General features: G+C 42.8%; 1 protein-coding gene across 1 annotated transcript; it reads left to right on the forward strand.

The window, feature by feature from the left end:
* The first annotated feature begins 2856 nt into the window (after nucleotides 1–2856).
* LOC311494054 (uncharacterized protein) lies at nucleotides 2857–9037 on the forward strand. Its single transcript, XM_084552897.1, has 7 exons — nucleotides 2857–4040; nucleotides 6697–6908; nucleotides 6977–7039; nucleotides 7141–7245; nucleotides 7328–7369; nucleotides 7455–7583; nucleotides 7694–9037. The coding sequence occupies exons 1-7, from the start codon at nucleotides 3955–3957 to the stop codon at nucleotides 7975–7977; spliced, it is 921 nt and encodes a 306-aa protein (XP_084409023.1). The 5' UTR covers nucleotides 2857–3954; the 3' UTR covers nucleotides 7978–9037.
* The last annotated feature ends 2221 nt before the right edge of the window (nucleotides 9038–11258 follow it).

Here is an 11258-nt window from a genome sequence, read left to right on the forward strand (position 1 = left end):
AGACTATAAGAGCATTATAGGAACAGGCAGACATGGAAGAGGCAGACATAGTGGTGCAAAGGCTCTGCGCTAATGCAGTGTAGATGAGCTCTGTGGCTTGTAGTGATAAAATATCTCTGTTGCCATGTCGTTCCTCATCTCCGTCTGTTTACCTGGAAACTTTCCTTCTCACATAGTTTAAAGGCAAAAAATGGTCTCGACGTTACCTTACAGTTTGTACATCACATAGCATGCCCTCTTAGACTCTCAATTCTGAAAAACAGGATTAATAAAATGTAATAAAGAACAACAGAGAAGGGATCTGGGAGGCACAAGAACAGTATCCTTAAAAAATATATATATATGTTTCTGTCTGTGAAGGTTCTCAGTCATCCAGGTCATGGTATATCCAACAAAGGTTCAAAAAAGGCAACTGGACTTGTAGAGTTTTGGAGAAGACGTTTTACCACTCATCCGAGTAGCTTCTTCAGTTCTAGGCGACTGGTGGGAAGTCTGAGGTTTTTCAGGAGGAGTTCCTATTTAGACCTCAGACTTCCCACCAGTCCCCTACAACTGAAGAAGCTACTCGGATGAGTGGTGAAACGTCTTCTCCAAAACTCTACATGTCCAGTTGCCTTTTTTGAACCTTTGTTGGATATATGTTTCTGTTTTAAGCACCACAAACTAATTTTCCTTCCACTGAAACAAGAAGGTGAATACTTGAAAACCTCGATATAAAACAGTCTAACCGCTGTAGAAAGGCAAATAAATGTTTGCAATGTTACACAAAATCTAAATATTCTTTCGGGGGTGAAAACAACTGCGACCTGTTGCGGCCGTGTGCAAGTGCACAGCATGTGTTTGGGTGGAGGTCGGAGCAAAAGGCGGGGTGGGGATGGAGTGTGATGGGAGGGGGAGAGGAGGAGGAGGAGGAGGGGTGGAGGGTGGTGTTACAGACACGCTTGTCTTTGATAGCTCAGGTGGTCATCACCTGAGGGGAAAGAGAGCGTTAATGGGCATTCTCAGCAGCAGACAAGCACAGGCTAGTGTTCCCTCTTCCTCGGCTGCCATAAACAGGGGGAAGTATGCATCATTAGATTAAGCGGAGGCTAACTACCTGCAGTCAAGCCCACTTCACACAGCACCACGGCACACGGAGTCCGGCCTCCTCTGATTGGCTCGGACAGAAGTGGGGTCTTCAAGTAACAGCGGTGGGATTGGTCCGCGTGTGGAGCGGTTACCTGCATCACAGAAAGAGTCATTATTTTAGATTATGTTAGGTGTCAACATTTTTATTATCAGCAATTACACAAGGCATGATGATTGATCAAACCTGGAACATATTAATTACAATGTGAGAAAACAGAAAGGCGTGTGAAACCTCAGAAACAAATGTGGTGTATTGCGGTGAGAGTGAGCACCAGCACAGATAAAATCAAACTTGAAGAAGCGTGTTTGACTTTTCACCAAGGTTTTTAAAAAACAGAGTTGGGAAACATAGAAGGAGAGATGGAAGGAGAGGAATTCGCCTGAGAGGAGAATGAAGGAAGGTATGCAGGGTTGCCTGTCACTGCGAGGCTCCTGATAACTCAACCTAGGTGTCATCTTATCCAACTTATTGAGATGTTGCATCACGTGTGTAATATTCAAACCTTTTCGATCACAACTGAGACATAGAAAAGTCTCAGGAAGTCCTTGGAACATGTCTCCAGTCCGACCTGTGAGGAGGCCAGAAGGAAACGGTCCATGTTGGAGATTCAGGCCTGAGGGCAGAAACACAGGAAAGCGAGACTCATCCCTGCAGGAGCGCGAAGTGACCCGGGGCGAAACTGCTCTCCAAGGCTCCCTGGGTGGGAAGATTTACTGGGGTCTTAATCACAGGTCGACACCTTGGCAACAGGCTCTCTGACCAATGGGAGGGGGGGCCACGGATGATGCGCTGCCTTGTTAACTGCCATTTTGACAGAATGTAATGCCAGACATCTTCGGCATGTGTGACTTTTGACACCACAAACGATGTTTTCTACTTTCTGGATGTGCTGTATTCACTCACTAAACACTGGGGCTACACCTGAAGGACTGTATATAGACAAATGCATGTTTGAAGGGTAAGTTTGTAATTACTGAAGCATATTATTTTTATCTCTTGCAGACAGCTTCGGTTGAAATTTGTCCAGATTCTTTAGATATATTTTGGATATTTGGTCCTCTACTTCAATAAAATACTGACATTTTTAGTTGTGAGTGATATATCTGAACATCTGCAGGATGGGTTGCCATAAAATAATTGTAAGAACAATGGTTATCCTTCACTTTTCAGCTGGCATTTTCATTATAAAAAAGATTTCTTGTTCAGTATTTCGGTTTCTGTACATTATGTGCTAACCAGCAAGTAGGAGGCTAACGCACTAAATTATATGAAGCTAGTTTGACATCCTGAGCAACTTTCATTCATTCATTTTCTGTAACCGCTTGTCCTCTGAAGGGTCGCGGGGGGGGGGGGCTGGAGCCTATCCCAGCTGTCACTGGGCGAGAGGCGGGGTACACCCTGGACAGGTCGCCAGTCCATCACAGGGCTAACACAGAGAGACAGACAACCATTCACACTCACATGCACACCTACGGCCAATTTAGAATCACCAATGAACCTAACTAGCATGTCTTTGGACGGTGGGAGGAAGCCAGAGTACCCGGAGAGAACCCACGCAGAGAACATGCAAACTCCACACAGAAAGGCCCAGCAACATATTTGCATTATTATTGTGATTGCGTTTGCGCGGAGACGTTAGCATTTAGCTCACATCTCCAATGTGTGTATGACTTTTAGATTTGACAGTGAACTCTTTCTAAAAATGACATTCTTTGTCTGCAGGTATGGGTCAAGGTTCACTTAAAACACAACAGTAAATCAAGCAGCTTAGTTTAAGGAGGTTTAGCATTTTCTGAATTATTGGAGTCATGTTAAAGTCCTAAACATCATAATTTAACTTCTCTGCCGTGGTGATGAAACTGACCATGAGGAGTACACTGATCAATAAATGACTCTGTCTCATCTGTAAATCAACTCATATGGGACTGATTCACCAACCTTTCTCAATTCCTTGAGTTGTGATGTATATATATATATATATACAAAAGGTCCTTCCCAATTTAAGCGGTGAAATTTCACAATATTGAGCAAATGAATTTGCAAGATGCAACAGGCACTGTGCTGCTTTCGTGACTGTCTGCATACCAATGTGACCACAGTCTAACTATTACTCTCTTTATCTCTGCCCCCTCCGGCATCAGGGTAGAAAACCCTGTGTTCTCTTTCCAAAAAAAACCCTCTTCTTAAAGAGCTCTGTGGGATATGTACATTTGTTTGTGTTTACCCCTACAGCAAAGTATTACTTATGACAGGTCTTTCATTTACAGAACGCGATACAGAGCCCAGAGAAACTGTATTAAGACAAATCTTGATTGAGTAGAGACAAACCAGTGCGGTATTGTTTTCTGTTGCTCTAAAGACAACCTTCTCACTTGGCTGTGTTGTCTCGCCTGCCACCGCCGAGTGCTCCGAGTGTTTTCTTAGAAAGACTGATGCCCCTGTGTTTGTCTGGCGTAACTCCTGTTGTACGTGGCAGCGAGCAGTTTCATTCTGACTGACAGCTGCTCAATATCCTTATTCACAAACACAAGCAGCAATCAGCATAAATCATGTCATTCACTGCGCTTTATACGCTTCAAGAGTTATTTTTTTAACGACAGGTTGATTTGTTGTTATTTCTGTCTAATTGTCTAACTTGTCACTGATGCACACGCTTATGACTCACAAGCAACACGCCCACATAATGGTCTTGTTGCAGTGGGAAATTTCCCAAACTCTTCACAATAACTCTCGGGTTGCCGGGAGAACTGTGTGCGGATGCCCGTTTGCAATTCAAGGCCTTTAGGATATTTCCAGATTCGCTGTGGGAAGCGGCTTCACCTGTCATGCAGCAGTTTTTCCATCTGAAGAGGGAAAAGCCACAAAGCGCCAGTGGAAATTCGCATCGTGTTGAAAAGGTGTCACTGCAGAGGTATGGCAGAGAATACTGTCAGACATAGAGTAGACAGTGATGTCAGCTGTGTGTGCGCCTGTACTGTTGGAATTAGGCCATGAGATGATGACCATCGACACCATTGTTTCCTCATTGCAACAATCAGGCATAACATTATGACCACATTGCTAATATTGTGTAGGTCTCCCTTTTGTCTCCGAAACATTTGCAACTCATCAGAGAATGGACATGGGCCTTCTGAGGGTGTCCTGTAGTGTCTGAAAACAGAAAGTTGTTAGTGGGGGTCTTTGGGTCCTATGGGTTGAGGGGAGGGGCCTCTGTGGATCAGGCTTGTTCCAGTGGATCCCACAGATACTTGATCAGTTTGGGATCTAGAGAATTTGGAGGCCAGGTCAAGCTGTTTCTCATGTTTTTTTGAGTTGTTCCTAAACCGTTTTTGTGTTCCCTGCTGGCATGGCTGCATTGCCATGGGGTGGGGGTGCGTGGTCTGGTTTAGGTGGTTGGTACATGTCTAAGTAACATCCCCACGAATCCAACCCAGAAGAACATTGTATTGTCACAAGATGCTCAATGTACTTCGCCTGTCAGTGGTCATAATTTTATGCCTGATCGGTGTATGTTACTCCCTGTGACCCAATCTAGCTGCAGCCTTAACTGTTGTGGAAAAAAGAAAAAAAAAGCGCATCACTTGGAAATAGGACATTGGCTCGTCTTTAAAACGGCTCTCAAGATTACAGATGGTAGACGTGAACATCACAAGGACAAGTTTGCTTATTCCAAAAAAAATAACAGATGTAATATTCCTGCAAAGAAAAAGGGGGCTCAGAAACTATCAGTGTCCCCTTTAGCATAAATAACTTCTAGTACGCCTTTGAACTTTTGACTACACGTGCATGCAAAATTCAATCACTTGCAAGATGTTTGAGGGTGTTCATGCATGTGTACTGCCCGTTTCAGATCCCTCAGTTGGTCTGAAGTTCTTCTCCTCAATAGGTGCTTTTGTCTGTACTAAACTTGTCTGCAGTTAATGTGGCCCAACAACTCTACCTTTGAATTGTGAGGTCAGAGAACATGATTCCAAAACACCCAATATTTGCCTTTATGTAGGCAACCTGAACTTATGGCCTTCTTCAGACCTGGTATTAACATGGTCCCAAGTGTTCAGATAACAAATAGGCAGCTTTAAATGTGAGCGTGAAAGCATCCAAGATGTACTGAAAACAAATTTGAGATATGTTGCTCTGATCCAGCAGATGCCTGCTAACGTACATTTACATCATTTTGCCTTATTCATTTTATTCTACAATTTCAAGCCTTGCCTTGAAGGCGTTGTGTTACCTGGTGAGGTAGGACCCAAACACAGGACACAAGGGGAGACAGGCGCCGGAAATAAAATAACTTTAATGAAACTTACAAAATCAGGAACAAAAAGCTCTGCAGGGTGCACAGGTAAAATCCAAAACACAATTAAAACAAACAAAAAAACAAACAAACAGGTGAAATCCAACAAATAGAGAAACTAGAGAAAGAAGGGTGGAACACTAGGAAACAAACAGGTTACTTTACAGGCCACTTGACAAAGAGAAAGACAGGACTATATATACACACATGGGATGAGGGGTAAAGACGCAGGTGAAACTAATGAGGGAGGAATACACAAGGAGAAACCAATCCTACAATCAGAGGGAAAACACAGACAGGAAGTAAGGTAGGACAAGAAACACCAAGGGAGAAGCTTTCAAAATAAAAATAGGAAACACAACACCAAACAGGGTTACAGAAGATATTTCCATAAGTCCACACCGTGACTAAAAGTATGGGTTCAGCAGTTCAAGTTATCACATCAAAAAGGCCTCAACACTGAGCCAGCAAAAAAACACAGTAGCTATTATGACTAAAATATGGAGAGCATTAACAAACTAAACAACTAAATGATTCTTAGAAGTATGCAGTGATAATGTCTGTAAATGAATGAGACGCATGATAAGACCGTGTGAACAATGTTCTTCCTGGACATCTTTCTTTCCTGGCATGCCTCGCATGCACGTCACATTTGTGCAATCTTTCTGATTGGCGACACATGCGCTTTGACAACAACAACTGAAGGTCACCTGCATCCTGGGGTTGTTGGAGGTTTGCTTTATTTCATGTACCAGGCAAATTATCAGTTGTCAGTTGAAATTTCCTAATCTTTGGCACTTAATCTGGAACTCTGGAGTTCAGTTTCATGCATTTGAAGGCTTTATTTGTTAATGCATCTGACTGATTTGTGTGTTAATAAAAAGGATTGCACATCGTTTGTTTCAATACGTCACATTTGTTATAAGCGCTTTTCAAATGCTGCGCACATTGACATTGGCATATTAGATAAACTAAAATAAAGAAAGACGACAGGACTTGTAGAGCTGCACCATCCACTCAGCGTTCAGAACCTCTGAGGCGCTTCTCTACTTGCTGCCATGCACTTTTTATATCTCAACCACCTGGCACACTAACACCAAGCTACAGGTGTGCTTTCTCACAGCTTTGGCAAGTCACGTGACACATTTGTCCTTGAAGTCACCCATAAATGTCAAAACAGACAGACAGAAAACGGAGCACCATTCACTTCAAAAACAAACATGAAGTCTTTCTCATCCTTCGTGCTGGTTCTCGTGTTCTGCCATCTGTGCAGGGCCCAAGAACGCAGCAGTTACGATGATGTGTCACTTCCTGCGACACAGAGGTCCACGACTGTGGAAAGTGAAAAAACCACGGACCTGATCTGGGACGAAGTGAGGGATCTGAGAGACATGGTGGTGGCTCAACAAACTGAGCTGAGCTATCTGACATTGAGAGTAACAGCTACTGAAGGCCTGGTGGATTCCTTGCAGAAGGAGAATACAGGTATACACTGATGAAGGAGTCACAACAAAACAGATGCAGCTTATCTTACACTAACACTCTGGTTGTAGCCATGGAGGCCAGGATGACAGCTGCTGAGGCCCTGGCTGAGGAACTTCAGATGAAGAGCGACGGTAAACACCGGGCCTTTGACATTTGATCCTAACTGGAGTATTTTTGTGTTTTTTTAAAACTTTGTAATTCCACTTTACTTTCACAATCTTCATCATTTCAGCTCAGGCTTTACAGCTAGCAGAAGCTCAGCAGAAGCTCTACACACTACAGGAAAGGATGACAGTCAGTGAACGCCTTGTGGACAACCTGGAGGAACTGCAAGAAGGTAAAGGTGAAAGGATTAAAAGGTGTATCAATGATTTCAATGTACATCGTTTACTCACGAATGTATATCTATGTGATTTCAGGGCAAAATGTGACCATACAAGAGCTCCTAAACACCGACAAAGGTAAATCATTTTTGTGTTTGGGGATGTGTCAGGTAATAGTACACTGATTTTATGATTTTTATTTTTATTTTCAAACTTTCCGCAGTGAGAAAAGTGGCTTTTTCCGCGTCTCTTCTGCAAGCTGGAGAAGGCAACACAGGCCACTCAGAATATCACCAGCTCATCTTCAGAAATATCTTCACCAACATTGGAAACCGCTACAACCCAAACACAGGTAGCCTGACTAGGACTTTTATCATATTTGAAATATTGTAGTTTTTTTTTTTTTAAATAAATTATTTTAGTTCCATCAGTTGTGACTTTTCTTTCTTCTTTGTGTTTTAGGATACTTCACTGCACCAGTAAGAGGAGTGTATTACTTCAGAATTACTGGCCATGCAGCACACACTGGTGCTGGCATGCTGATGAGACTCGCCAAGAACGGATATACCATGGTTTTCGCAGGGGACCGTTCCACCACACTGACAGATCCTGAGGACAATGCATCCAATGGTGTCGTGTTGCAGTTACAAGTGGGAGATGTGGTTTGTGTGGAAATGGTTGGAGAGGTTTGGGATGATCAATACCACAGGACAACCTTTAGCGGCTTTCTGCTCTTCACTTTGTAACTGACGATGCCAAAGTCGCGTGAAAGGTTAGCGTCAGGTCCACCGTTGTCTTAATAACAATAAAAAGTAACTGAACCGACTGCTATTCTTGTTTGTTTTACCCAATTTTAAAAATTCAAACACATCAACAAAAGGCAGAGAAACTATGCTGGTTTTTCTCTCTTGTTTGGCATTAAATTACTTACTGTGACGTCCGAATTGGAAACCTGTGTATTTCTCAAAGGTGCTCATACTGTACGTCTAAAACACAGAACGTCTGCAAAAATGAACCAAAATGAACGTGATGTCCAGTCACAAAAAAATCCAAGTAAAGTATAAAATGATGAATGTAACTGCCCCGGGCTGGTTGCTGGCTTTGCCCAGGAGGTGATTCAGCCTTGACCCTATCACCACACAGCAATAAAAGCAACTGTAAAGTGTCAAAAGACAACTCTTCAGCTTCCCCCCTCTAGCAATGATCCCAAGTGGTATTATTTAGCAGAATTCTGCGACAACCAACAACAGAGGACCCAAATTAATGCACGCCACTTAGAGAGGAGAAAAATGTATTGAAGGGGAGCTACCGTTTTTTACAACCTGGACCTTATTTCTGGCATAAAATACGATTTTTTACTTACCCAGATAACTTTGGTGTCATTTGGAGTCCTTCGGAAGATATTTAGCTTCAGTGGAGCGCTGTGTACATCCATATAGTCGGAGTGACTGGGGCACCGAAACACAGCCTCTAAATAACGCATTATCTGCCACGAAACTCGTTCATTTCACCCATACTTTTATGATACACTAGTGCTATTCCCCGTTGAGTCCGTAGTTACCTGTAGATTGACCTACTAACCTCTGACCTGGATGATGTCATCTCCGAGCACCGCGCACACCAGCGTCAGTCGGCTTGTTTACCTGTAATTTGCTACTGCTAGATTTTTGCAACATTGCTAAATATTTTTTCCAATTCTGAGGTTGTAGACGACAACTTTGCTTATGATGGATGTCCTTACCATTTTGAGCCAGAGTATACGGATGAGGAGCTCGTTGAAAGGAGGATGCGGAGGCAGAGAGAGGAACAACTGGTCAAAGAACAACAAACCGCTGTACGTCCGCGAATAGATAACAGGTAACTCCAGACTCAACGGAGAATAGCACTAGTGTATCATAACAAAATACTGGTGAAATTAAGGAGTTTCGCGGCAGATAATGCGTTATTTAGAGGCTGTGTTTTGGTGCCCCAGTCACTCTCACTATATGGATATAGGCGACGCTCCACTGGAGCTAAATATTTTCTTAAGGAATAAAAATGACACCAAAGTTATATGAGTGAGTAAACGATCGTATTTTATGCCAGAAATAAGGTCCAGGTTGTAAAAAACGGTAGTTCCCCTTTAAAGTTTTGCTTCACGAAAACACATTCACTACATCAAGTGTTTGTGTCGTGTTGGAGGGTACAACCGAAGAAACCTATGATGGAAGCGTAAAAGCAGATGGATGTTTTTACAAAATGAAATAAAGTTCCCAGTGGAGATGATAATAGCGGATATGTGTTCATATCAAAATTAATGTTGTCAGTGTCTCTTGTGTTGGAGAAATGAACAGCAGTGTTTGCTCCTGGTTCTGAAACTAGCATGTTTCCTCGTAGTTCCTGGTTCATTTCAGCAAGAAAGAATTCTTATTTGAAACCACAATTTTAGTGCTATGATAAAGACAGTGGGCAGGTCTCGAAACTTAATGATCTTGTGGGACTAATGGTGTGTCTCTTTTGAACCATGTCAAGTCCCAAGAGCTCTCTCCATGAATTATTGGTTTGAGAAGCAGCCTTAGGACCATAAAGTCACTGGTTCAAAACGCTTCAGAAGATAAATGTGCAAACAAACTGCACAGTTGCAACAACGGTCTGAAAGGTCTGAAGTTAGAATATGCAAAAGTGGGCCAGACTACATTACAGGTAAACCTCAGCGTGGATGTTGCTGCAGAAGTAACTGCACCTTCTTAGTGATATGGAGGTCAAACTATACCTTCTAACAAAAACCCACTTAGGATAAGGCTGTCACATTACGTTATGAAAAAAAAAAACTAAAAAAATTCCTCAGATAAAAGTGGTAGAAAATGACATCTCATGAATGCGATCATTGTTTCCTTTCCTTTGGTGTTTCACATCATAAAGCTCCCGGAATGCAGCTGCATCAGCGTTTGAGCTTTGACTAAATCCATTCAGACTCTTTGTTGTGCAGTCATTCAGATCACGCATGTGCACACACACACACACACTTACACAACACCACACCTCAGTTATCAGTCATCTAGCATTGCTCTGATAACCGCGATCAACACACAACACGGGGCCGTGTGAGCTACATCTCTTTTCACTGTCAGTGTCTGTGGTGAATTCCTTCTCCGTCCTATTCTGCTTTCCCTGCTCTTTCCCACAATGCACAGAGAACGCTATCAGCCCCAATTGATCTCCGAGCTATCAGATGCCCTCATGGTAGAATTTCACACCCTTGCCGGGAGATACAGCGACACTGTGAAATTGTATTACACATCTGCCAGTGTGAGGTTCGCTGGCCGTTTCGACCCCTTTCTGCCACTACCAAGCGAGGCCGCTCAAAGGAATAATTCAGCTGTGTTTATGGAAAGAGCCTGGAGTGCAATGGAGACGCGGTGTCTCCTTTGAATCCTGATGAGGAGTTTAGATCAGACCTGAAGCTACTGTACGGCTAAGGAGCGCTGTTAGTCTGATCAAACAGCTGCCAATATGAAAAGGACTGCCATATCCTCTCTGCACCCGGGGCTGTGTGAAATGAATCCCTCTTGTTTCCCTCCTACAGGCACCTCTCAGGTTGGAAACATTTTTTCATAATTGCGTTTAATTCTATGTTACGTGTCCCCGCACTGCCACCATTAAAGCTGGAGGAGCTTTTTTAGCCTTTGTGATCAGGGTAATTAGAGGCAGCATCATTGATCCGACTCTAAGAGCACAGCGAAAGAACACACAGGAAATTAAGTTGTATCCCTGTCATTCTCAATATTTGAATTATTCCCATGAGCACAACGTTTCAATTGATTATGTGTGTCATACTGTGAAATCCCTTTGTTTTGGCATAATTAGGGAGTTGATGAATTAGACGGCTTGGGAAATGGATTTTGGTTAAGAGTCTTTAATGAGAGAGGGAATTCCCCATTTGAAAACTTTAGTCGTTGTTTCATTAAGGCAGTCTTTCATTTGATTTAAATTTTTTTATTTTTTTCGTTTGTTTCTGGGAAGCTTAAGGTGTGAAGGCTCATTGAAG

This window comes from Chelon labrosus, assembly GCF_963514085.1.
Source record: "Chelon labrosus genome assembly, chromosome: 10".
Classification (NCBI taxonomy): domain Eukaryota; kingdom Metazoa; phylum Chordata; class Actinopteri; order Mugiliformes; family Mugilidae; genus Chelon; species Chelon labrosus.

Bases quoted from the DNA above. Each gene is read 5' to 3' on its own strand.
- LOC311494054 (XM_084552897.1), top strand. From the start codon at position 3,955: ATGCAGCAGTTTTTCCATCTGAAGAGGGAAAAGCCACAAAGCGCCAGT. The intron at 6,909-6,976 runs GTATACACTGAT...CTCTGGTTGTAG, and splicing joins CTTGCAGAAGGAGAATACAG to CCATGGAGGCCAGGATGACA. The intron at 7,246-7,327 runs GTAAAGGTGAAA...ATGTGATTTCAG, and splicing joins CCTGGAGGAACTGCAAGAAG to GGCAAAATGTGACCATACAA.